The 24,862-nt window shown below is 42.6% G+C and overlaps 1 protein-coding gene across 1 annotated transcript in view; it reads right to left on the bottom strand.

Moving 5' to 3' along the window:
* Positions 1-257: 257 nt before the first annotated feature.
* LOC311122417 (lysosomal cobalamin transport escort protein LMBD1-like) overlaps positions 258-24,862 on the bottom strand; it is a 50,212-nt gene continuing 25,607 nt past the window's right edge. Inside the window, exons 4-5 of the mRNA XM_084196774.1 lie at positions 2,633-2,724; positions 258-2,074 (exon numbers count right to left, since the gene is read on the bottom strand). Coding sequence (XP_084052900.1) covers positions 1,964-2,074; positions 2,633-2,724 — 203 coding nt within the window. The 3' untranslated portion in view covers positions 258-1,963. The remainder of the gene's footprint in view (positions 2,075-2,632; positions 2,725-24,862) is intronic.

The following is a 24,862-nucleotide window of genomic DNA, read 5'->3' on the forward strand; positions in this document are numbered from 1 at the left end:
CTTGGACCAACCTACCAACCAGATGTCAGATAATTGGGCTGCTTCAGAGAATGAAGTGTGTATCTGTGTACAGGGGATAGTGGAGACTTAAGGTCTTTCTTAACACCAGCCTTTTTTTCTATAGTATGTAGCCCCAGGAATCACCACTGTGCTGATCCTTCATATTTTATATCTGTGTACACGCATTAGTACTAGAAGCCATTGATTAAGCTTCACCATGGTGATGACTAGAAGGTAAATAAATACTACAGCCTGCGATGAGTCAGCACTTTTTAATATCAACTGTACTAAAGCCGGCTACATGCCATCTTGTAGGTTAATAATGACCACTGTGACAGATTAAATCGATGCACTGGTATCTAGTACAGTGATGAAAAGTGCATGGTACACAAAATAAGATAGGCCAGCCTCTTTATTAACAGTTTTAAAGAGGACACAATAAATACCACTAATGTCTAGTCCTTGAGGAAAAATGGCTACGCCAACGCCAACCACAACTTGAAGGTCCAAAGCAATCCCTGAATGAACGTTAGAAAGTGATAGATTAACAATGTAAATACAGCAATAATACATTCAGAATTTATATTTTATTCCAAATTCATAAAGTAAATTGACATCGTGATCAGTAGTCAAGTGATATTATGCTCAGTTCATCTTAAGATAACTTTACAGCAAATCAATGCAATAACAGTTAGTCAAGTTAAGCCCAACCAAACATGACCAAAACCAGGGATAAGAGAATATATATTTTAACCCCGCAATGTGCATTATCCATATGGTATGAAATACATGCCCATATTTGTTGCTGTAAGTTAACATGCTGAATGTGCCAAGTAAGTGATCTTAAAAATAATACATTTGTTATAGGCTAAACATTTATCGAGCCATATATTACATAAATGCACATGACTACAAAAATGTGATGAATTAGAATAAATAAGAAACATAAAGTGAGCCTGGAATGTTTCCCCAACAACATCTTCTCTTTATATTACCCAGAACTTCCAGTACCACAGGATAAAGCTTGTTTAATAATCCACCATTTTGTTATCAACCATGGATCTTTCTTAGGGTTGCAAAATGTTGGTAACTTTCCCAAAATTCCCTGTTTTTATTCCTGATTGGAAGATTCACAGAATAGTGAGGGAGTAAGCAGGAAATCCGTAATCCTCCCATTTAGAAAAATATACCAGAAATTTGCAACTTTAAATCTTTCTTTTTGGAAACATAAAAACATGGAATTGATGCAGATGACGTTTGAAACAACAGGCAAATCCCCATAGTAATACAAATAGGGTTCCATCCCAAATGGCACACTAATCCCTATATAGTGCACTACTTTTGACCAGGGTCCAATAGGGCTTTGGTCAAAAGAAGTGCACTATATACTAAATAGGTGCCATTTGGGACGCAGACAGGGTTCACATACTGCTCTGAACAAAGACACCTGACTGAACAAAGAACTAAAAAGTTGCCCTAATACTAAAAAAGCAACCTCACAATCACTCTCTCCCGTTATAATAAATCAGTACCAACACAACGTTGTGTGATATTAAGCAATCTCAGGCAGAAAACAGAAAACAAAAGTTCCAATTAAATTCATAGTTTCAAAGTTTTACTGCATTGTATGAACAATCCACTTGCCAAATTCTTATGTTATACCAAACCAGTTCTAACAGAAACCATCATACAAGCATCCATTTTAAGATCAATCCGGTTTAAATGTCTCCTGGTCCATGCAGGTAGCAGACCTGGGTCATATTCATTAGGGCACACCGTTTAAAATAATTTTGAATACTTAAACTGTATTTGATTAAGCTTGCAATTTGCAGGTGAACCCACAGAAAAGTCCCGAACGTGCAAACCCCGCCCACACGGCACTCCCAGGCAGGCTAAAGCAAAAGTATTTAAAATATTTCAAATAGTATTTGATTGAACCCAGGTCTGGCAGGATGTGGTATTGTCAGTGGACATATTCGTCTTCACTCATGTCAGAGTCGTCTGCCTCCACCTCTCCTTCGATCACTGATTTCTTCCCCTTACAACATGACACTACCAGGCCGATGAGGAAAACCTATAGGTGGAAAACATGGAAAGTTACAAATCAATCAATCAAACACCACCAGGCCAATGACGAGAACCTACAGGTGGAAAAAATGGAAATAAGTCATAGGCCGTCTCCCAATACCCATACTAGCGTACTATATAAATAGTATGCAAAAATTTTTTTATAGTATGTGACATTTTGAAAATAATACTCTGAATGCGTCATCTAATGCGCGATTGCACTGACTCCCGCCATTCATTCATTTTGGTACAGCCCGTCAATTTATCTGATTATCAGCTGTTGAAAAAACACGTGAGTCGAAAAAGACGAGTCAATTCGACTAGATCAAACGCCAAAATGAGCATGCAGTTTAAGTATGTAGGACGCTAGTACGGGAGTCATCTTTAAATGTCCAATCAATTTAATAAATCAATCAATGAATCAATTGCAGCTCTAATTCTAGCAGCCTCAGCAGTACTCAGTAAATATGAACTGCCTTTACACTAGAAATTGCACTTACAGTCACACCATCAGTTATATTTTGGCAAGAACATTGTCAACCAAATCTTTGAGTTTCCAACATACCCCAATAAACACCCAGTTACCAAAGTAGTAGATGGTACTGAAGAACCAGAACTTGTGGAGGAAAAGGTACGATCTTGTCACTGTGCATTCGTCTGAAAAGAGAAGACAAAAAAACAGAAAGAAAATGAATGAGTCTTTGCATTAGCATTAGCATTAGCATTAGCATTAGCATTAGCATTAGCCTGACATCAGGAGATAAAATGTACAACTCTAACCTTAGTTCTCTAAACTTAATTTACACTTAACATTTTGTGCGTTTGAAATGACACATATGTATATTTGTATGTTTCAACAGCACAACATGGCCAGCCTTGGGAGTTCACTGAAGTCACTATGGCTGCGTTTACACAGGCAGCCAAATTCTGATATTTCTTTCAATAATTGGTCTTTTGACCAATCAGATCAGGTCTTTTGACAATGATTGCGCAAACAATCAGAATTGGCCTTGCCTGTGTAAACGCAGCCATTATGTCTTTAAATGTTAAAGGATCTTATTCTGGGAGCAATTAACGCCATTATAGTAAATGGTAGCGACCCATCGCCGCCGCCATTACAAGGTAGCCTCAAGAGACTGCCTCCTACATAAATTACAGGCACTGCAGCATCTGTTTGAATCATGATGATAATGTAACAGTTAATGGGATGTAAGTAGGAGCCATTATAAACCAAATGCACTAAAAAGACCAGTCAGACCAAAAGACCAAAAAAAAAGATCAGAAATTGACATCCTAATGGTTGTCATTGAGATTGCTATTCTAATGGTTGTAGGGTTCAGACTACCTTCTTATGATTTAGAAAGCAAAGTAACACCAAAAGCAGGGACATAGGAAAGTAAGACCAGAAACTGGTGTGAATCTAACATCCTAATGCATTTATTTTAGACTACCTTCTTATGTATGAGTCAGTGTGTGAGGGGTTGGAGCACTGGCAAAGTAACAACCAACTAACAACCCTGTGTCCACGAGCGATATTCTCAATCCAAGGCGAGGCAGATAGAACAGGTTTAAGTACGTTTCACATCAGGTGTTACTGCGAGGTTAAGATGAAGCAGAGTGATTGGACCCTGTAAATTGATTTCTGGGGGGGGGGGGTGGAACATCCTCAGGCCATTAATATATTTCAATATCTTTGCTTTTAATCAATGTTATTATTCTAGTTATGAGTTTACTTAAAATGAAAGAGTTCCTCACTACAGTATGTAGCAATGTATTCCATGAAGTGGGAATATGGAGGTATTCACATGTAGGTTTTGGTTTTCATGTTGAAGAAACATTGATGTAAGAACCAATAGGGTGGGTTGGAATGGGTTCGTATCAGTTTCAACGGTCAATGAACCTTAATAAGAAACGCAGAGTGGCAGTGTATGTACGATTAAGTGTGACAAAGCAATCACTTGCATGCAGTCTTATTACCCAAGCAGAGCACTTTCTGTGCAACTGTGTTAACTAACGATGGCCCTGTCCTCACTTAAGGCTACAATCTGGGATCTGAAAATCTGTTCAATGGTCATTCCAATTCTTGATATGTACCCATTGATTCTTAAAAAAATAAAACGTAGGAATTCCCCTTGCATTTGCGAGGGGTTACATTTCCCTAGCCCCATCCCTCAGCTGTATACCAAAACAAGTGGCAGGGCTACCCTTTTTTTTGTTTTTCAAATCCCAGAATGGAACTTTAAGTGCCCCTGTCCTGACTTATGTGCCTTAGAGGGGCTGTTAACGCCGTAGAGGAACCCAGCCTCGGGCTAACTGTGTCACGGTAACTGAAAAAGACAACAACTCTTCTGGTAAAGTAGAAAGCTATGTCACTGTCACTGTGGATCGGGCTGAACCCTGGATAACCTTCCAGGTGAAGTCACAGCTCACAGAATCTTAGCCATTAACACAACTCATATGTCATAATGTACTGCAGACCTATACGTAATACATGGTGTTTTTATGTCATACAGTACCAGTCAAAAGTTTGGACACTCCTACTCATTCAAGGGTTTTTCTTTATTTTTTAAATATTCTACATTGTAAAACAATAGTGAAGACATCAACACTATGAAATAACTCATATGGAATCATGTAGTAACCAAAAAAGTGTTAAACAAATCAAAATATATTTTAAATTTGAGATTCTTCAAATAGCCACCCTTTGCCTTGATGACAGCTTTGCACACTCTTGGCATTCTCTCAACCGGCTTCATGAGGTAGTCACCTGGAATGCATTTCAATTAACAGGTGTGCCTTCTTAAAAGTTAATTTGTGGAATTTCTTTCCTTCTTAATGCATTTTTTAATTTTTTAATTAATTTAACCTTGATGTAACTAGGCAAGTCAGTTAAGAACAAATTCTTATTTACAATGACGGCCTACACTGGCCAAACCCGGACGACGCTGGGCCAATTGTGCGCTGCCCTATGGGACTCCCAATCACGGCCGGTTGTGATACAGCCTGGAATCGAACCAGGGGGTCTGTAGTGACGCCTCAAGCACTGAGATGCAGTGCCTTAGTCCACTGCGCCACTCGGGAGCCCATCTGTTGTGTTGTGACAAGGTAGGGGGGGTATACAGAAGATAGCCCTATTTGGTAAAAGACTAAGTCCATATTATGGCAAGATCAGCTGAAATAAGCAAAGAGAAACAACAGTTCTTCATTACTTTAAGACATGAAGGTCAGTCAATATGGAACATTTCAAGAACTTTGAAAGTTTCTTCAAGTCCAGTCGCAAAAACCATTAAGTGCTATGATGAAATTGGCTCTCATGAGGACCGCCACAGGAATAGAAGACCCAGAGTTACCTCTGCTGCAGAGGATAAGTTAATTAGAGATACCAGCCTCAGAAATTGCAGCCCAAATAAATGCTTCACAGAGTTCAAGTAACAGACACATCTCAACATCAACTATTCAGAGGAGACTGTGTGAATCAGGCCTTCATGGTCGAATTGCTGCAAAGAAACCACTACTAAAGGACACCAACAAGAAGAAGATACTTGCTTGGTCCAAGAAACATGGACATTAGACCGGTGGAAATGTGTCCTTTGGTCTCCACATTTTTGGTTCCAACCGTCGTGGCTTTGTGAGACACGGTGTGGGTGAACGGATGATCTCCGCATGTGCATTTCCCACCGTAAAGCATGGAGGAGGAGGTGTTATGGTGTAGCGGTGCTTTGCTGGTGACACTGTCTGTGATTTATTTAGAAATCAAGGCACACTTAACCAGCATGGCTACCACAGCATTCTGCAGTGATATGCCATCCCATCTGGTTTGGGCTTAGTGGGACTATCAGTAGTTCTTCAACAGGACAATGACCCAACACTCCAGGCTGAGTAAGGGCTATTTTACCAAGAAGGAGCGTGATGGAGTGCTGCATCAGATGACCTGCCCTCCACAATGCCCCGAACTCAAACCAATTGTGATGGTTTGGGATGAGTTGGACCGCAGAGTGAAGGAAAAGCAGCCAACAAGTGCTCAGCATATGTGGGAACTGCTTCAAGACTGTTGGAAAAGCATTCCAGGTGAAGCCGGTTGAGAGAGTGCCAAGAGTGTGCAAAAAAGCTGTCATCAAGGCAAAGGATGGCTACTTTGAAGAATCGCAACGTAAAATATTTGTTTTAACACTTTTTTGTAGAAAATAGTAAAAATAAAGAAAAACCCTGGAATGAGTAGGTGTGTCCAAACATTTGACTGGTACTGTATGTACCGCAGGCTTGTATCTTAGCAACAACACATCTCAAATGTACTGCAGGCTTGTATCCTAGCAACAACACATCTCATATTTACATTTACATTTTAGTCATTTAGCAGACGCTCTTATCCAGAGTGACTTACATGAGCAATTAGGGTAAGTGCCTTGCTCAAGGGCACATCGACAGATTTTTCACCTAGTCGGCTCGGGGATTAGAACCAGCGACCTTTAGGTTACTGGCACAACGCTCTTAACCACTAAGCTACCTGCCGCCCTCATATGTACTGCAGGCTTGTATCTTAGCAACAACACATCTCATATGTACTGCAGGCTTGCATCTTAGCAACAGCACATCTCATATGCTCTGCAGGCTTGTATCTTAGCAACAACACATCTCATATGTACTGTAGGTATCTACCTAATATAGGATGTTTTAGTCACAGTTGACAGAATCTTAGCAACAAACACAGTTAATGTACTGTAGGCTTAGATATATATCTAAATAATATGTTTAAAGACAGAGAGGTGAGGGACTGGATGGGCATGCCAGCAACTGCTGCTGTTTTCTTTAGAATTTAAAAAAATAAAATAATGACTGAACTGTAAGGTAGAAAATCACAATTTTAGCCAAAACGATAGAGAAACAGTTTGACCATGAACTATCATATACAGTGTTGCACTAGAATCTGGCTAGGAGATTTAAGGTGACTTCAAAGCGTGTGCTAAGGAAAGAAAATCCAAGTTGTCACAGAAATCCTTTCTAAGGCACAACCCAAACCAACCATGCAAACCATCTTAGACTGTCCCTACAGCTATAAATAAGGTTGTTATGTGTGTGTGTGTGTGCAGACAAGGAGAATCCTGGGTAATAGCTAAGCCGCTCTCCAGTCACCACAGTGCAACAAAAAAGAAAGACAAGAAAAAAGCCCATTTGAAAAGAAGTGGGTAAACTGTGTAATTGACTTGTCTGCAGGGCTGGAGGGCTGAGGTGTCCATGACAGGCTGAGGGTGTGTACCAAATGGCACTCTATTCACTAGAGAGTGGCCAGTCAGTTGCTCTATTCAGCTCTAAATGGAGAGGAGGAGAGGAGGAGGAGGAGGAGGAAGAGGAAGAGGGGGAGGAAAGAGGAGATTGGCGGTCGACTGCCATTAGGCTTTGGAGGCTTCCTATTCTGTCAGAGTTTGGTGAATCCCCAGTCTTACCCGTTGAGCCGTTCCCAGGAAGGGAAAGGAAGGGAGTTTACATGGATAAGAAGGAAATCAAAGGAGTTGTGATGTAATAAATAAATAGGAGCTGTACGGACAGATACTGCTGGGCAGAGGAATGGGGTGGGAGTCCAAACAATGTGATTGGAAACAGGCTTTGCCAGTGATTTAACCCAAAACTAAATCTGGAGAGAAAGTGTTGAGGTCCACTCTAAAGCTGGAGATGCAATATAGCAATGAGATATTTAGCTAAATATGGTGCAATATTTTTTGTGCTCAGTCCCTGACATAAAATAAAGAAAATACAATTAAGAAACCAGTGCTTGGAGCCTACTAAAGACGGCTTAGCCTGCATTGTAACAGTTAGCTACGTGTGAAGTCTTGTATTGTAGCAGTTAGCTATGTGTGAAGTCTTGTATTGTAACAGTTAGCTATGTGTGAAGTCTTGTATTGTAACAGTTAGCTACGTGTGAAGTCTTGTATTGTAGGTAGCAGTTAGCTACGTGTGAGTCTCGTATTGTAGCAGTTAGCTACGTGTGAAGTATTGTATTGATGCAGTTAGCTACGTGTGAAGTATTGTATTGTAGCAGTTAGCTACGTGTGAAGTCTTGTATTGTAGCAGTTAGCTACGTGTGAAGTATTGTATTGTAGCAGTTAGCTACGTTTGAAGTCTTGTATTGTAGGAGTTAGTTACGTGTTAAGTATTGTATTGTAGCAGTTAGCTACGTATGAAGTATTGTATTGTAGCAGTTAGCTACGTGTGAAGTATTGTATTGTAGCAGTTAGTTACGTGTGAAGTCTTGTATTGTAACAGTTAGCTACGTGTGAAGTCTTGTATTGTAGCAGTTAGCTACGTGTGAAGTCTTGTAATGTAGCAGTTAGCTACGTGTGAAGTCTTGTATTGTAGCAGTTAGCTATGTGTGAAGTCTTGCATTGTAGCAGTTAGCTAAATGTGAAGTCTTGTATTCTAGCAGTTAGCTAAATGTGAAATATTGTATTGCAGCAGTTAGCTAGGTGTGAAGTATTGTACTTTAGCAGTTAGCTACGTGTAAAGTATTGTATTGTAGCAGTTAGCTACGTGTAAAAGTATTGTATTGTAGCAGTTAGCTACGTGTAAAGTATTGTACTTTAGCAGTTAGCTACGTGTAAAGTATTGTATTGTAGCAGTTAGCTACGTGTAAAGTATTGTATTGTAGCAGTTAGCTATGTGTAAAGTATTGTACTTTAGCAGTTAGCTACGTGTGAAGGATTGTATTGTAGCAGTTAGTATTGGTGTGTCTCCTTGGATATGATTTATTGGGTAAATAGCAAGTGCTGTTATCTGGACCGTAAACACATCGTCGTCCCTGTGTGTGTGTGTGTGTGTGTGTGTGTGTGTGTGTGTGTGTGTGTGTGTGAGACAGCCAAACACTGGAGGGAATTATAATGGTCAACCTTTGAAAGTGAAGCTCACTTTACTTAATCAGTTTGATTCTCACACTTCCCATTGATCATGGAAGCTTGTCACTTATGTAACTGGCCCAATTATTTTTGTGTGGTGATAATACAGCCTATTTACCTGAGGGAGGCCATCTACCACCACGGATATGTGATATGCTTTCCTATAGCAATATCCATAAAGAAATACTGTAGTCAACAATTTATCATGTTATTATTATTCAACCATTTAAAAAACAGTCAGATAAACACAATTGGTCTGATAAAAATGTGAAAGAAAATGTGTCAATCATTAACCTAGCAAGCACAATAATTATTTAAGCGAGAAAACTACCTAATCTCTCTACATACATAATAATCTCTGCTCCATAGCTATAAAACATGTCCTTCACCATCAGAGAGGCCCTAGATTTCCCCACTGACGTTGGTAGAGACAGTCAGGATGACCCCACTGACGTTGGTAGAGACAGTCAGGATGACCCCACTGACGTTGGTAGAGACAGTCAGGATGACCCCACTGACGTTGGTAGAGACAGTCAGGATGACCCCACTGACGTTGGTAGAGACAGTCAGGATGACATGGAGATGGAGAGTGTTGTCTGGCTATGTTGGCTGTGTTCTAGTTGTAATCTGTGTATATTTGTATTATATTGTATTTTGTAAATGATGTGTATGAAGGGATCCCTTGTGAAAGAGACCTTGGTAAATTAAGTAGAAGACGTGTTGTGTTGTCTGGCTATGGTAGAGAAATAGGAGATGTGTTGTGTTAGCTGGCTATGGTAGAGATAGGAGATGTGTTGTGTTGTCTGGCTATGGTAGAGATAGGAGATGTGTTGTGTTGTCTGGCTATGGTAGAGATAGGAGATGTGTTGTGTTGTCTGGCTATGGTAGAGATAGGAGATGTGTTGTGTTGTCTGGCTATGGTAGAGATAGGAGATGTGTTGTGTTGTCTGGCTATGGTAGAGATCAGGGGCGGTGTGTTCATTAGGGCGATATGGGCGACGCACTGCCAAACGGGAAAAGGAAGGGATTTTTTTCCTAATCAATTATATCACGGCAACAGTAGTTATCAGTGTTCTAATCTAGACGTCTGATCTGCCACTAAATGTCCAATCAGGCTAAAGTCGTGCTTCAAATGGCCCCGCCCCTTTTGGGGCGATTTCAGTCAGGTTGAAAATCGCCCCAGAAGTCTCTCATAGACTCTCATGTAAAATCTTTTTGTTTTCAAATATCAGAGCTTTCAATACAATCTCTATGGGTTCCGGGAGGGCTTGCACTTACGCGCTTTCGTCATACGTAACATAAGTAACCATGAACATAACTAAGAAAAGAGCGGGTAGCAGCGTCAATCAATTCACGTACTACTGTCAAGATGGCTAGCTTTGCGAGGCAAAGATGAAACTGAGGGCTCCACCAACCCTGGTATTTTTCTTGGACTTGTCAACTTTGTGGCACAATTAGATGAGGTGTTTGATGACCATCTTAAAAATGCTAAAGTTTTCAAGGGCACATCAAAGACCATTCAAAACGAGCTACTGGAGTGTATGCTAGCGGTCATGAGGGAACATATTGTGGAGGAGGTGAAGTCGGCGAACTTCGTAGCTATCCAAGCTGACGAGACCACGGACGTTTCTACACAGACACAGCTGGTGCTTGTGCTGAGGTACATAGATAGCAACCACAAAGTTCAGGAGCGCTTTTTTGAGTTCCTTCCCATCTCGGAATCAACCTCAGTCTCAATCGCCAGTGTGCTTTTGGAGAGACTGAACGGTCTTTTTGCCGACGACGAGAAAGTCAAACTCATTGCGCAAGCTTACGATGGAGCCAGTGTGATGAGGGGAGAGAAGGCTGGTGTGCAGCAAAAGGTGCGTGAGCATTTCAAGAATGCCCATTACATGCATTGCTATGCACATCAGCTGAATTTGATCATGCAGCAAGCTACTTCTCGCATCAAAAAAGTAACTAGTAAACTAGTCCTCAGCATGCCTGATTTCAATGAGAAAGTCATTGACCGCTTTGCTGCATTGAAAGAGAGAAGAGAACAGTTTCAGTACAAGTAATGTAGCCTCTCTCTCTCTTTGTCCCTCCCTGTCTGTCTCTTTAACACACACACGCCCAAATCAGTTCACAGTTGATGTTGTTTAAAATAGTTATTTTTCATTTTAAAAAAAGTAAAAAAATAAAAAAATATCTGTTCATGTTCATTTTTACAAATCTATACAATTGGCCAGAATATGGTTGTTCATATTTACAAATCTATACAATTGGCCAGAATATGGTTGTTCATTTTTACAAAGCCATACAGATAGCTGTGTTTACCTTTTCTATAAATTATTTTCAAATTCTGTTTTCAGGCAAAATGTCTATCACTGTTCATTTTCACAAATCTATACAAGAGGGCAGAATATGGAAGTCTATAAAAATTTCTTATTACCAATAACTTGCATCAATGTTTTCAGTAGCCTCTATCAAAAGCTCCTGCTTGCTTGTTGTGAATTATGCTCAGGTGCACATATTTCCAATTCAACCATGAGGCCTTTTTGAAGCAAGTAATGTGTATATCAGTATTGACTTACAGTGGGGAAAAAAAGTATTTAGTCAGCCACCAATTGTGCAAGTTCTCCCACTTAAAAAGATGAGAGAGGCCTGTAATTTTCATCATAGGTACACGTCAACTATGACAGACAAAATGAGGAAAAAATATCCAGAAAATCACATTGTAGGATTTTTAATGAATTTATTGGCACATGATGGTGGAAAATAAGTATTTGGCCAATAACAAAAGTTTCTCAATACTTTGTTATATACCCTTTGTTGGCAATGACACTTTTTCTGTAAGTCTTCACAAGGTTTTCACACACTGTTGCTGGTATTTTGGCCCATTCCTCCATGCAGATCTCCTCTAGAGCAGTGATGTTTTGGGGCTGTCGCTGGGCAACACAGACTTTCAACTCCCTCCAAAGATTTTCTATGGGGTTGAGATCTGGAGACTGGCTAGGCCACTCCAGGACCTTGAAATGCTTCTTACGAAGCCATTCCTTCGTTGCCCGGGCGGTGTGTTTGGGATCATTGTCATGCTGAAAGACCCAGCCACGTTTCATCTTCAATGCCCTTGCTGATGGAAGGAGGTTTTCACTCAAAATCTCACGATACATGGCCCCATTCATTCTTTCCTTTACACGGATCAGTCGTCCTGGTCCCTTTGCAGAAAAACAGCCCCAAAGCATGATGTTTCCAACCCCATGCTTCACAGTAGGTATGGTGTTCTTTGGATGCAACTCAGCATTCTTTGTCCTCCAAACATGACGAGTTGAGTTTTTACCAAAAAGTTATATTTTGGTTTCATCTGACCATATGACATTCTCCCAATCCTCTTCTGGATCATCCAAATGCACTTCAGACGGGCCTGGACATGTACTGGCTTAAGCAGGGGGACACGTCTCTCACTGCAGGATTTGAGTCCCTGGCGGCGTAGTGTGTTACTGATGGTTGGCTTTGTTACTTTGGTCCCAGCTCTCTGCAGGTCATTCACTAGGTCCCCCCGTGTGGTTCTGGGATTTTTGCTCACCGTTCTTGTGATCATTTTGACCCAACGGGGTGAGATCTTGCGTGGAGCCCCAGATCGAGGGAGATTATCAGTGGTCTTGTATGTCTTCCATTTCCTAATAATTGCTCCCACAGTTGATTTCTTCAAACCAAGCTGCTTACATATTGCAGATTCAGTCTTCCCAGCCTGGTGCAGGTCTACAATTTTGTTTTTGGTGTCCTTTGACAGCTCTTTGGTCTTGGCCATTGTGAAGTTTGGATTGTGACTGTTTGAGGTTGTGGACAGGTGTCTTTTATACTGATAACAAGTTCAAACAGGTGACATTAATACAGGTAATGAGTGGAGGACAGAGGAGCCTCTTAAAGAAGAAGTTACAGGTCTGTGAGAGCCAGAAATCTTGCTTGTTTGTGGGTGACCAAATACTTATTTTCCACCATAATTTGCAAATAAATTCATTAAAAATCCTACAATGGGATTTTCTGGATTTTTTTTCCTCATTTTGTCTGTTATAGTTGACGTGTACCTATGATGAAAATTACAGGCCTCTCTCATCTTTTTAAGTGGGAGAACTTGCACAAATGGTGGCTGACTAAATACTTTTTTTCCCCACTGTATATGCTGCCCCTGTCTTCATGTTGTTGCTGGACATATCTTTTTTTAAATGTGTGTAGGTCACCTAAATCATCAGAAAAATTGCCCCCCCCTGAGAATTTTTTCAGGAGCCGCCACTGGTAGAGATAGGAGACGTGTTGTGTTGTCTGGCTATGGTAGAGATAGGAGACGTGTTGTGTTGTCTGGCTAAGTTATGGAGCCATCTGGGGTATTGTGACCTGGCCCTGCTGAGCTGCTCCTATCTCAATGATCTCAGACCAGGCATGGGGTCCTGGTAGTGGCTGGGTACTGACAGTCTGACAGACACTGGGCTGACTCCATCGGGTTATTGTTTCAACCAAAACGTCCCCTATTATTGTTTCTAATTAGGGATATGACAAATGGAAAACATTTCTTAACGTTTAAACTACAACCCTTTTCTGCCATTTTTCCAACTGTTAACGACCTATTAATCGAGTAGACTCCCAAATCATTGATTCCTCGACACCTTGCACGTCGACTCCCATTTCTGAGAGTCAAGATTCGATTCCGCTAGGAATCTACTCCTAAGATACAGTACTTTTTGAACGGAGGAGACTGATTAGTTGCCGTACTTCCGAGAACCCAAACACTCACATCTTTCATAACGAGCTAGCGAGGGAGAAGGGAGGGGCACAGTATAGGCAGGTCAGCCACCAGACAGACAGTCAGAACCATGTACTAGGCCTATCTATCAGTATAGGCAGGTCAGCCACCAGACAGACAGTCAGAACCATGTACTAGGCCTATCTATCAGTATAGGCAGGTCAGCCACCAGACAGACAGTCAGAACCATGTACTAGGCCTATCTATCAGTATAGGCAGGTTGGCCACCAGGTAGACAGTCAGAACCATGTACTAGGCCTATCTATCAGTATAGGCAGGTCAGCCACCAGACAGACAGTCAGAACCATGTACTAGGCCTATCTATCAGTATAGGCAGGTTGGCCACCAGACAGACAGTCAGAACCATGTACTAGGCCTATCTATCAGTATAGGCAGGTCAGCCACCAGACAGACAGTCAGAACCATGTACTAGGCCTATCTATCAGTTTAGGCAGGTTGGCCACCAGACAGACAGTCAGAACCATGTACTAGGCCTATCTATCAGTATAGGCAGGTCAGCCACCAGACAGACAGTCAGAACCATGTACTAGGCCTATCTATCAGTATAGGCAGGTTGGCCACCAGGTAGACAGTCAGAACCATGTACTAGGCCTATCTATCAGTATAGGCAGGTCAGCCACCAGACAGACAGTCAGAACCATGTACTAGGCCTATCTATCAGTATAGGCAGGTTGGCCACCAGACAGACAGTCAGAACCATGTACTAGGCCTATCTATCAGTATAGGCAGGTCAGCCACCAGACAGACAGTCAGAACCATGTACTAGGCCTATCTATCAGTATAGGCAGGTTGGCCACCAGGTAGACAGTCAGAACCATGTACTAGGCCTATCTATCAGTATAGGCAGGTTGGACCCACAGAGTCAGAACCATATACTAGGCCTATCTATCAGTATAGGCAGGTCAGCCACCAGACAGACAGTCAGAACCATGCACTAGGCCTATCTATCAGTATAGGCAGGTTGGCCACCAGACAGACAGTCAGAACCAGGTACTAGACCTAGCTATCGACAATCAAAAGCTGTTGAGAGCCATGCATCCTCCGAAACACGACCCTGCCAAGCCGCACTGCTTCTTGCTTAACCCGGAAGCCAGCTGCACCAATGTGTCGGAGGAAACACTGTACAACTATCCGCCACAAGGAGTCGCTAGAGCGCAATGGGACAAGGTCATCCCGGCCGGCCAAACCCTCCCCTAACCCGGACGATGCTGGGCCAATTGTGCGCCGCTTCATGGGTCTCCCGGTCGCGGCCGGCTGCGGCACAGCCTGGGATGGATCCCGGGTCTGTAGTGACGCCTCTAGCACTGCGTTGCTGTGCCTTAGACCGCTGCACCACTCAGGAGGCCCAATACAGGCATTTCTAATGTCAGTATGCACTGAGGGACTAACTTATACGATAGGAACGCAACCCGGCCACCCTGTCTCTCCCCTCACCTTCCCCCTCTGTGTCCTGCACCACCTTCCCCCTCTCTGTGTCCTGCACCACCTTCCCCCTCTGTGTCCTGCACCACCTTCCCCCTCTGTGTCCTGCACCACCTTCCCCCTCTGTGTCCTGCACCACCTTCCCCCTCTGTGTCCTGCACCACCTTCCCCCTCTGTGTCCTGCACCACCTTCCCCCTCTGTGTCCTGCACCACCTTCCCCCTCTGTGTCCTGCACCACCTTCCTCCTCTTTGTCCTGCACCACCTTCCCCCCCTCTGTGTCCTGCACCACCTTCCCCCTCTGTGTCCTGCACCACCTTCCCCCTCTGTGTCCTGCACCACCTTCCCCCTCTGTGTCCTGCACCACCTTCCCCCTCTGTGTCCTGCACCACCTTCCCCCTCTGTGTCCTGCACCACCTTCCCCCTCTGTGTCCTGCACCACCTTCCCCCTCTGTGTCCTGCACCACCTTCCCCCTCTGTGTCCTGCACCACCTTCCCCCTCTTTGTCCTGCACCACCTTCCCCCTCTTTGTCCTGCACCACCTTCCCCCTCTGTTGTCTGCACCACCTTCCCTCTCTTTGTCCTGCACCACCTTCCCTCTCTCATCCCTCTTTCATATATCCCCCCTCCTCTTCCCCCTCTTGCTCCTCTCTTTCTCCACAACCACCTCTTCCCCTGGTTATTCCTCCACCACCATTTCGGCCATCTGCAGCTCCCCAGCTGCCCTGCTGAATTACAGGGCTCAGAGTCTCCGCCTCCACAGATGGCTCTCTACAGCGGTCTGCCTAAACAAATGACTGTGTAACACCCCTGACCCACTTCCCCTTGAAATACACCTCTACTGTGTGTGTGTGTGTAGAGAGCACTGTTACCATTCCTAGACTAGAGGAGGAACACGGGCCACTTGTGAGCATCAGGTAATTCAACCTTCAGTAAAGACGCAGAGGTGAGGGGAGTGTGTGTGTGTGTGTGTGTGTGTGTGAGGGGAGGTGAGAGAGGGGAGAGTGAGCGCTGGCTGGCTTCTCTTACATGATGCATTACGTATGGTAGCTTTCATTCAAACACATCTACATTGGACCACAGTCTTTCCCACAGTACTAACAAGGACACTATTTCAGGCATTCATGTTTTTTTCCATTTTATTTCTTCCTATTTGAATTATTCTCTCCTCCATCAAAAAGCACTCTATTCCTGGACATCTTACAGTACTCTAGTCCTGGACATCTTACAGTACTCTAGTCCTGGACATCTTACAGTACTCTAGTCCTGGATATCTTACAGTACAGTACTCTAGTCCTGGACATCTTACAGTACTCTAGTCCTGGACATCTTACAGTACTCTAGTCCTGGACATCTTACAGTACTCTAGTCCTGGACATCTTACAGTACTCTAGTCCTGGACATCTTACAGTACAGTACTCTAGTCCTGGACATCTTACAGTACAGTACTCTAGTCCTGGACATCTTACAGTACTCTAGTCCTGGACATCTTACAGTACTCTGGTCCTGGACATCTTACAGTACAGTACTCTAGTCCTGGACATCTTACAGTACAGTACTCTAGTCCTGGACATCTTACAGTACAGTACTCTAGTCCTGGACATCTTACAGTACTCTGGTCCTGGACATCTTACAGTACTCTAGTCCTGGACATCTTACAGTACTCTAGTCCTTGACATCTTACAGTACAGTACTCTAGTCCTGGACATCTTACAGTACAGTACTCTAGTCCTGGACATCTTACAGTACAGTACTCTAGTCCTGGACATCTTACAGTACAGTACTCTAGTCCTGGACATCTTACAGTACTCTAGTCATGGACATCTTACAGTACAGTACTCTAGTCCTGGACATCTTACAGTACTCTAGTCCTGGACATCTTACAGTACAGTACTCTAGTCCTGGACATCTTACAGTACAGTACTCTAGTCCTGGACATCTTACAGTACAGTACTCTAGTCCTGGACATCTTACAGTACAGTACTCTAGTCCTGGACATCTTACAGTACTCTAGTCCTGGACATCTTACAGTACTCTAGTCCTGGACATATTACAGTACAGTACTCTAGTCCTGGACATATTACAGTACAGTACTCTAGTCCTGGACATCTTACAGTACTCTAGTCCTGGACATTTTACAGTACTCTAGTCCTGGACATATTACAGTACAGTACTCTAGTCCTGGACATATTACAGTACAGTACTCTAGTCCTGGACATCTTACAGTACTCTAGTCCTGGACATATTACAGTACTCTAGTCCTGGACATCTTACAGTACTCTAGTCCTGGACATCTTACAGTACTCTAGTCCTGGACATCTTACAGTACTCTAGTCCTGGACATCTTACAGTACAGTACTCTAGTCCTGGACATCTTACAGTACTCTAGTCCTGGACATCTTACAGTACAGTACTCTAGTCCTGGACATATTACAGTACTCTGGTCCTGGACATATTACAGTACTCTAGTCCTGGACATCTTACAGTACTCTAGTCCTGGACATCTTACAGTACTCTAGTCCTGGACATCTTACAGTACTATAGTCCTGGACATATTACAGTACTCTAGTCCTGGACATCTTACAGTACTCTAGTCCTGGACATATTACAGTACTCTAGTCCTGGACATCTTACAGTACTCTAGTCCTGGACATCTTACAGTACTCTAGTCCTGGACATCTTACAGTACTCTAGTCCTGGACATCTTACAGTACTCTAGTCCTGGACATCTTACAGTACTCTAGTCCTGGACATCTTACAGTACAGTACTCTAGCCCTGGACATCTTACAGTACAGTACTCTAGTCCTGGACATATTACAGTACTCTAGTCCTGGACATCTTACAGTACTCTAGTCCTGGACATCTTACAGTACTCTAGTCCTGGACATCTTACAGTACTCTAGTCCTGGACATCTTACAGTACAGTACTCTAGTCCTGGACATATTACAGTACTCTAGTCCTGGACATCTTACAGTACTCTAGTCCTGGACATCTTACAGTACAGTACTCTAGTCCTGGACATCTTACAGTACAGTACTCTAGTCCTGGACATCTTACAGTACTCTAGTCCTGGACATCTTACAGTACTCTAGTCCTGGACATCTTACAGTACTCTAGTCCTGGACATCTTACAGTACTCTAGTCCTGGACATCTTACAGTACAGTACTCTAGTCCTGGACATCTTACAGTACTCTAGTCCTGGACATCTTACAGTACTCTGGTCCTGGACATCTTTCAGTACTCTAGTCCTGGACATCTTACAGTACTCTAGTCCTGGACATCTTTCAGTATTCTACTCTCCTTCCGTTTCTGAAAGTATGTGAAGACAACAAAGAGAGCCTCTCTCCAGTCTCCTGAACTCTCACACACACTCTCTCTCTCTTCTCTCTCTCTGCTTTTATAGCAACAGAAAGGTTCAACAACAACAACAAAATTGACCACGGAAGTGCTCTACTAATCTGGACCCTGAAAATGTTTGTGAAAATTGTGCGTGAGTGAAGCTTTCTGAGAAATCTCCAATGGTCATACCAAATGTGATGTTATAAATAAAAAGGGCCAGGAAGGAAGGAAAGTGATGTTTAATTAAATAATTGAAAGAAAGTGCAACATGTCTTGTCTGTTCAAGTCAAATAAGGAAGAGAGAGAGAGAGGGTGTGTGTGTATGTGAGCCTTTCTCACCAGTTAGTTGTAATTAATAATTAGAACTTCTCAATTCTTAGACTGATATGTGTTCAAAGGGTGAAATCTATTCCTTGAAGTACACTCCCCAGCAGACCTGGGATCACCTCAAATAATATTAGAAATCTTTCAAATAATAGTAGCGTTTGCTTTAGCCGGCCTGGAATGCCAGATGGGTGGGATTTGTATATTTGCAACTATTCTATTGGTTCCATTGCGCCAGGCAAGCTCAATCAAGCCCAGATAAAGTATCTGGAATGATTTCAAATAGTATTTTAACCCAGGTCTGATGAAAACCGCTCCACTCCAAGAGTAATTAGTGTGTGAATGGTGAGATGTATTCCATGAAGTATCCTCCCCAGTCTACCTCACCAGAACTCTGCTAGAGAAATGTCAGAGTCAGTCAGTCTGCACATCCCATCTCCATGGACCCACAACCAGACGGTGTGTTAATTGAATTATTATTTAATCCTCTACTCGGTTTTAATACTGTGTGAGGTAATTATAAAGCATTACACTGCATGCCAGGGTGTTTGTGTGTGTCAGGGCGGGATTTGGGGAGCAAGTGCAGCTGAACTCAATCAACTGAGCCAGACCAGAAGAGAGTAACCCTCCAGTCTGGATTGGGAGACAGACTGCTTCAATGAGCACATCCTCTTCTGCTCCATAGAAAATACTTCAGGGGAAGGCTTTTGAAGAACACATTAGGGCCTGTATTCACAAAGCTTCTCAGAGTAACTGTATTCATTATGATCTATAAGGTAAGACTGATCCTAAATCAGCACTCCTACTCTGAAACTCTTTGGCCAGGTTATATGAAGCAAGTATGACTAGGGCTACATCTCTGATGGCACCCTATTCCCTACATAGCGCACTACTTTTTACCAGAGCCCTATGGGACGAGGGTGCCATTTTGAGAATTCTAGGTACTGTAACAAGTGACTCACCTAGGAAAATGCATTTTGGATGTGCAGAGGGCTTTATGCACTTCTAAAAGCTTCTACTGTATAAGGTTCTAGGACCTAAGGCTTTTATACAGGTACTATGAACTGTCATAAATGAGGTTCTTGAATCTAAGGCTTTTCTACAGGTACTATGAACTGTCATAAATGAGGTTCTAGAATCTAAGGCTTTTATACAGGTACTATGAACTGTTATAAATGAGGTTCTAGAATCTAAGGCATTTATACAGGTACTATGAACTGTTATAAATGAGGTTCTAGAATCTAAGGCTTTTATACAGGTACTATGAACTGTCATAAATGAGGTTCTAGAATCTAATGCTTTTATACAGGTACAATGATCTGTCATAAATGAGATTCTCGAATCTAAGGCTTTTATACAGGTACAATTAACTGTTATAAATGAGGTTCTAGAATCTAAGGCTTTTATACAGGTACTATGAACTGTCATAAATGAGGTTCTCGAATCTAAGGCTTTTATACAGGTACTATGAACTGTCATAAATGAGGTTCTCGAATCAAGGCTTTTATACAGGTACTACGAACTGTCATAAATTAAGTTCTCGAATCTAAGGCTTTTATACAGGTACAATGAACTGTCATAAATGAGGTTCTCAAATCAAGGCTTTTATACAGGTACTACGAACTGTCATAAATGAGGTTCTCGAATCTAAGGCTTTTATACAGGTACAATGAACTGTCAAAAATGAGGTTCTAGAATCTAAGGCTTTGATTCAGGTACTAATAACTGTCATAAATGCTTATCACACGTCATTTACTACCCTACTGAATGTGTGAAGAAGAAGACAGTGCTATACATTACACTAGTCTATACACTGCACTAGTCTATACACTGCACTAGTCTATACACTGCACTAGGCTATACACTGCACTAGTCTATACACTGCACTAGTCTATACACTGCACTAGGCTATACACTGCACTAGTCTATACACTGCACTAGTCTATACACTGCACTAGGCTATACACTGCACAAGGCTATACACTGCACAAGGCTATACACTGCACTAGTCTGCACTAGTCTATACACTGCACTAGTCTATACACTGCACTAGTCTATACACTGCACTAGGCTATACACTGCATTAGGCTATACACTGCACTAGTCTATACACTGCACTAGTCTATACACTGCACTAGTCTATACACTGCACTAGTCTATACACTGCACTAGGCTATACACTGCACTAGTCTATACACTGCACTAGGCTATACACTGCACTAAGCTATACACTGCACTAGTCTATACACTGCACTAGGCTATACACTGCACTAGGCTATACACTGCACTAGTCTATACACTGCACTAGGCTATACACTGCACTAAGCTATACACTGCACTAGTCTATACACTGCACTAGTCTATACACTGCACTAGGCTATACACTGCACTAGTCTATACACTGCACTAGGCTATACACTGCACAAGGCTATACACTGCACAAGGCTATACACTGCACTAGTCTGCACTAGTCTATACACTGCACTAGTCTATACACTGCTCTAGGCTATACACTGCACTAGGCTATACACTGCACTAGTCTATACACTGCACTAGTCTATACACTGCACTAGTCTATACACTGCACTAGGCTATACACTGCACTAGTCTATACACTGCACTAGTCTATACACTGCACTAGTCTATACACTGCACTAGTCTATACACTGCACTAGTCTATACACTGCACTAGGCTATACACTGCACTAGTCTATACACTGCACTAGTCTATACACTGCACTAGTCTATACACTGCACTAGGCTATACACTGCACTAGGCTATACACTGCACTAGTCTATACACTGCACTAGTCTATACACTGCACTAGTCTATACACTGCACTAGGCTATACACTGCACTAGTCTATACACTGCACTAGTCTATACACTGCACTAGTCTATACACTGCACTAGTCTATACACTGCACTAGTCTATACACTGCACTAGTCTATACACTGCACTAGGCTATACACTGCACTAGTCTATACACTGCACTAGTCTATACACTGCACTAGTCTATACATTGCCGTTTAGTAAAAGAAAACAACCTAGGCATTAAGTCTGATGAGAATTATAATGATGCACAGACGTGTGTTTTTCCTATCACATCCATAGGACATCAATTGACACTGGACTCTAGCAATATAACATAAATCAATTAAATCTAAGGGGGATTTAAAAACACTGATTCAAATCGATGAATAGATCAAATAAATCAGACTATCCTATTACATATGGGAGTTTTAGTTACCATAATCCTAATAGGTTAGCAGTGAAATTGAATTCTGGGTGTGAGAACAGACCTGGGTTCAAATACTATTTGAAATCTGTCAATTACTTTGAGCAATTGCTTTAGCCTGCCTGGAGTTCCAGATTTGCAGTTTTGAGACATTTCTAATGGTTCCGTTGCAAGAGGCAAGATCAATCAAGCACAGATTTGGTATTTGACATGATTTCAAATAGTATTTGAACCTGGGTCTAGCCTAAGAGCGAGGGGGTTTGAGGTGCTTGGCCGTAATTACATGTGAAAGATATTACTCCCTCATCCTCACCTGTCTCTCCACTTCTCATCTTTATAGCCTCAATATGTTACAGACCTTTAACTGACTCCCTGATCCTCACCTGTCCCTCCACTAGCCTCAATATGTTACAGACCTTTAACTGACTCCCTGATACTCACCTGGCCCTCCACTAGCCTCAATACAGTGGCTTGCGAAAATATTCACCCCCTTGGCATTTTTCCTATTTTGTTGCCATACAACCTGGAATGAAAGTGGATTTTTTGGGGGTTTATATCATTTGATTTACACAACATGCCTACCACTTTGAAGACGCAAAATATTTTTTCTTGTGAAACAGAACATTTGAGCGTGCATAACTATTCACCCCCCAAAAGTCAATACTTTGTAGAACCACCTTTTGCAGCAATCACAGCTGGAAGTCTCTTGGGGTATGTCTGTATAAGCTTGGCACATCTAGCCACAGGGATTTTTGCCCATTCTTCAAGGCAAAACGGCTCCAGCTCCTTCAAGTTGGTTGGGTTCTGCTGGTGTACAGCAATCTTTAAGTCATACCACAGATTCTCTATTGGATTAAGGTCTGAGGTTTGACTAGGCCACTCCAAGACATTTAAATGTTTCCCCTTAAACCACTTGAGTGTTGCTTTAGCAGTATGCTTAGGGTCATTGTCCTGCTGGAAGGTGAACCTCCGTCCCAGTCTCAAATCTCTGGAAGTCTGAAACAGGTTTCTCTCAAGAATTTCCCTGTATTTAGCGCCATCAATCATTCCTTAAATTCTGACCAGTTTTCCAGTCCCTGCCGATGAAAAACATCGGTCCCAGTCTCTCGGTCCCAGCTTTGCTGCACCTGTACTGTCTCCGCCTTCTAGATGATAGCGGGGTGAACAGGCAGTGGCTCGGGTGGTTGATCTCCTTGATGATCTTTTTGGCCTTCCTGTGACATCGGGTGCTGTAGGTGTCTTGGAGGGCGGGTAGTTTGCCCCCAGTAATGCGTTCGGCAGACCGCACCACCCTCTGGAGAGCCCTGCGATTGCGGGCGGTGCAGTTGCCGTACTAGGCGGTGATACAGCCCGACAGGTTGCTCTCAATTTACTATCTGAGGGAATGACATTCTGTTCAGGGAACTGAGCAGGAAAGACCACTTGACTTAATAAATGGAGATTGTTGCTTGTCCAACTGCCATTTGGGGATAAAGCTCTGGGCTCTGATGGGAGAAAGGAAAGCTTAGCAGGATGAAGACCACAGACAGATAGAAGCCTAGCTGTGGTCTGAGGGATTCACACTGCTGTAGTCTACAGGCTCACAAAGACACCTGAGTAGATCTAACAGAGAAGCATCTTTATAAAGGCAGATCTGATGTTTTCATGTCGGCCATTGATAAGTCTAGCTAAATCCTGTTGATGTGTGAACAGTTTTCTGAGTCCCAAATGGCACCCTATTCCCTATTTAATGCACTACTTTTGACCAGGGCCCTATGGACTCTGGTCAAAAGTAATGCATTAAATAGGCAATAGGGTTCCATTTGGGATGCTGCCAGTGTGTCCACTGTATTGTCCAGATTAGTGTTCTTCTCTTATGGAGGCTCTGAGAATGGACTATGCTCTCTGGATGACCTCTCCTAGTGATCTCTAGACAATGGCACCAAAGAAATAGAATTACTAGAACGGACATTCTCAGTCAAGTCAATATCTGTGATGGGTGGACCGGCGACCATATTGAGTGCACCCATGAGTGTATTGTCTAATTGCTATCGTCTGAGGGTTTTTTCCTGTTCTAGTAATTCTATGTCTATGAAGGAACCAATGGCATGGGTCAGTGTAGAGTTTTTTAAATAAAACATTTTGTAATGGCAGCCAGAGCCTGATCACTCCTGTTAATTTTATAAATATTTGTAATCATTAGGTGTTTTAAGTGTTGTTGTTTTTTAATGGAATTGTTTCCATTGACATTGTTTTTTTAATGAATTTACATTTTGACGATAATCCGGTCATTTTGATGATCCAAATCAGTTAGCTGGTTAAACTAGCTAGCGAGCAGGCTATCGACATCAGTTAGCTAGTTAAACTAGCTAGCGAGCAGGCTATCGACATCAGTTAGCTAGTTAAACTAGCTAGCGTGCAGGCTTTCTACAGGACTGTTTGTTTGGATTTCCATGACAACGGCATGAGGGGGAGCGAAGAGAGAGGACTGCAATGGCTCATAGAAGCGGCAACTGAAGTGCGATAAGCTATTCTGACCTTGAACATTGTGTGGTGCGCTTCCAGCGCCTTAGTGGCTGCTTTTGAGTAGCATCACCCAAGTGGGTGCTACACGGTGTTAGTGGAGAGGAGTGGCTTTCTAGCTAATCTTCTGCAAAGCCGGAGGATGGAGAACGTGCGAGGTCGGTTGCTAAGGCTGCGGACCTCACCGTCTCTCTGACGCCGACTGACTGGCTTCCTCCGAGACCATCAACGCTTCCTCTGCTCTTGATACCATCTGAACTGCTTCAACTTCCAGAGAAACAA

This window comes from Coregonus lavaretus, assembly GCF_964263955.1.
Source record: "Coregonus lavaretus genome assembly, contig: HAP1_SCAFFOLD_3302, whole genome shotgun sequence".
Classification (NCBI taxonomy): Eukaryota; Metazoa; Chordata; class Actinopteri; order Salmoniformes; family Salmonidae; genus Coregonus; species Coregonus lavaretus.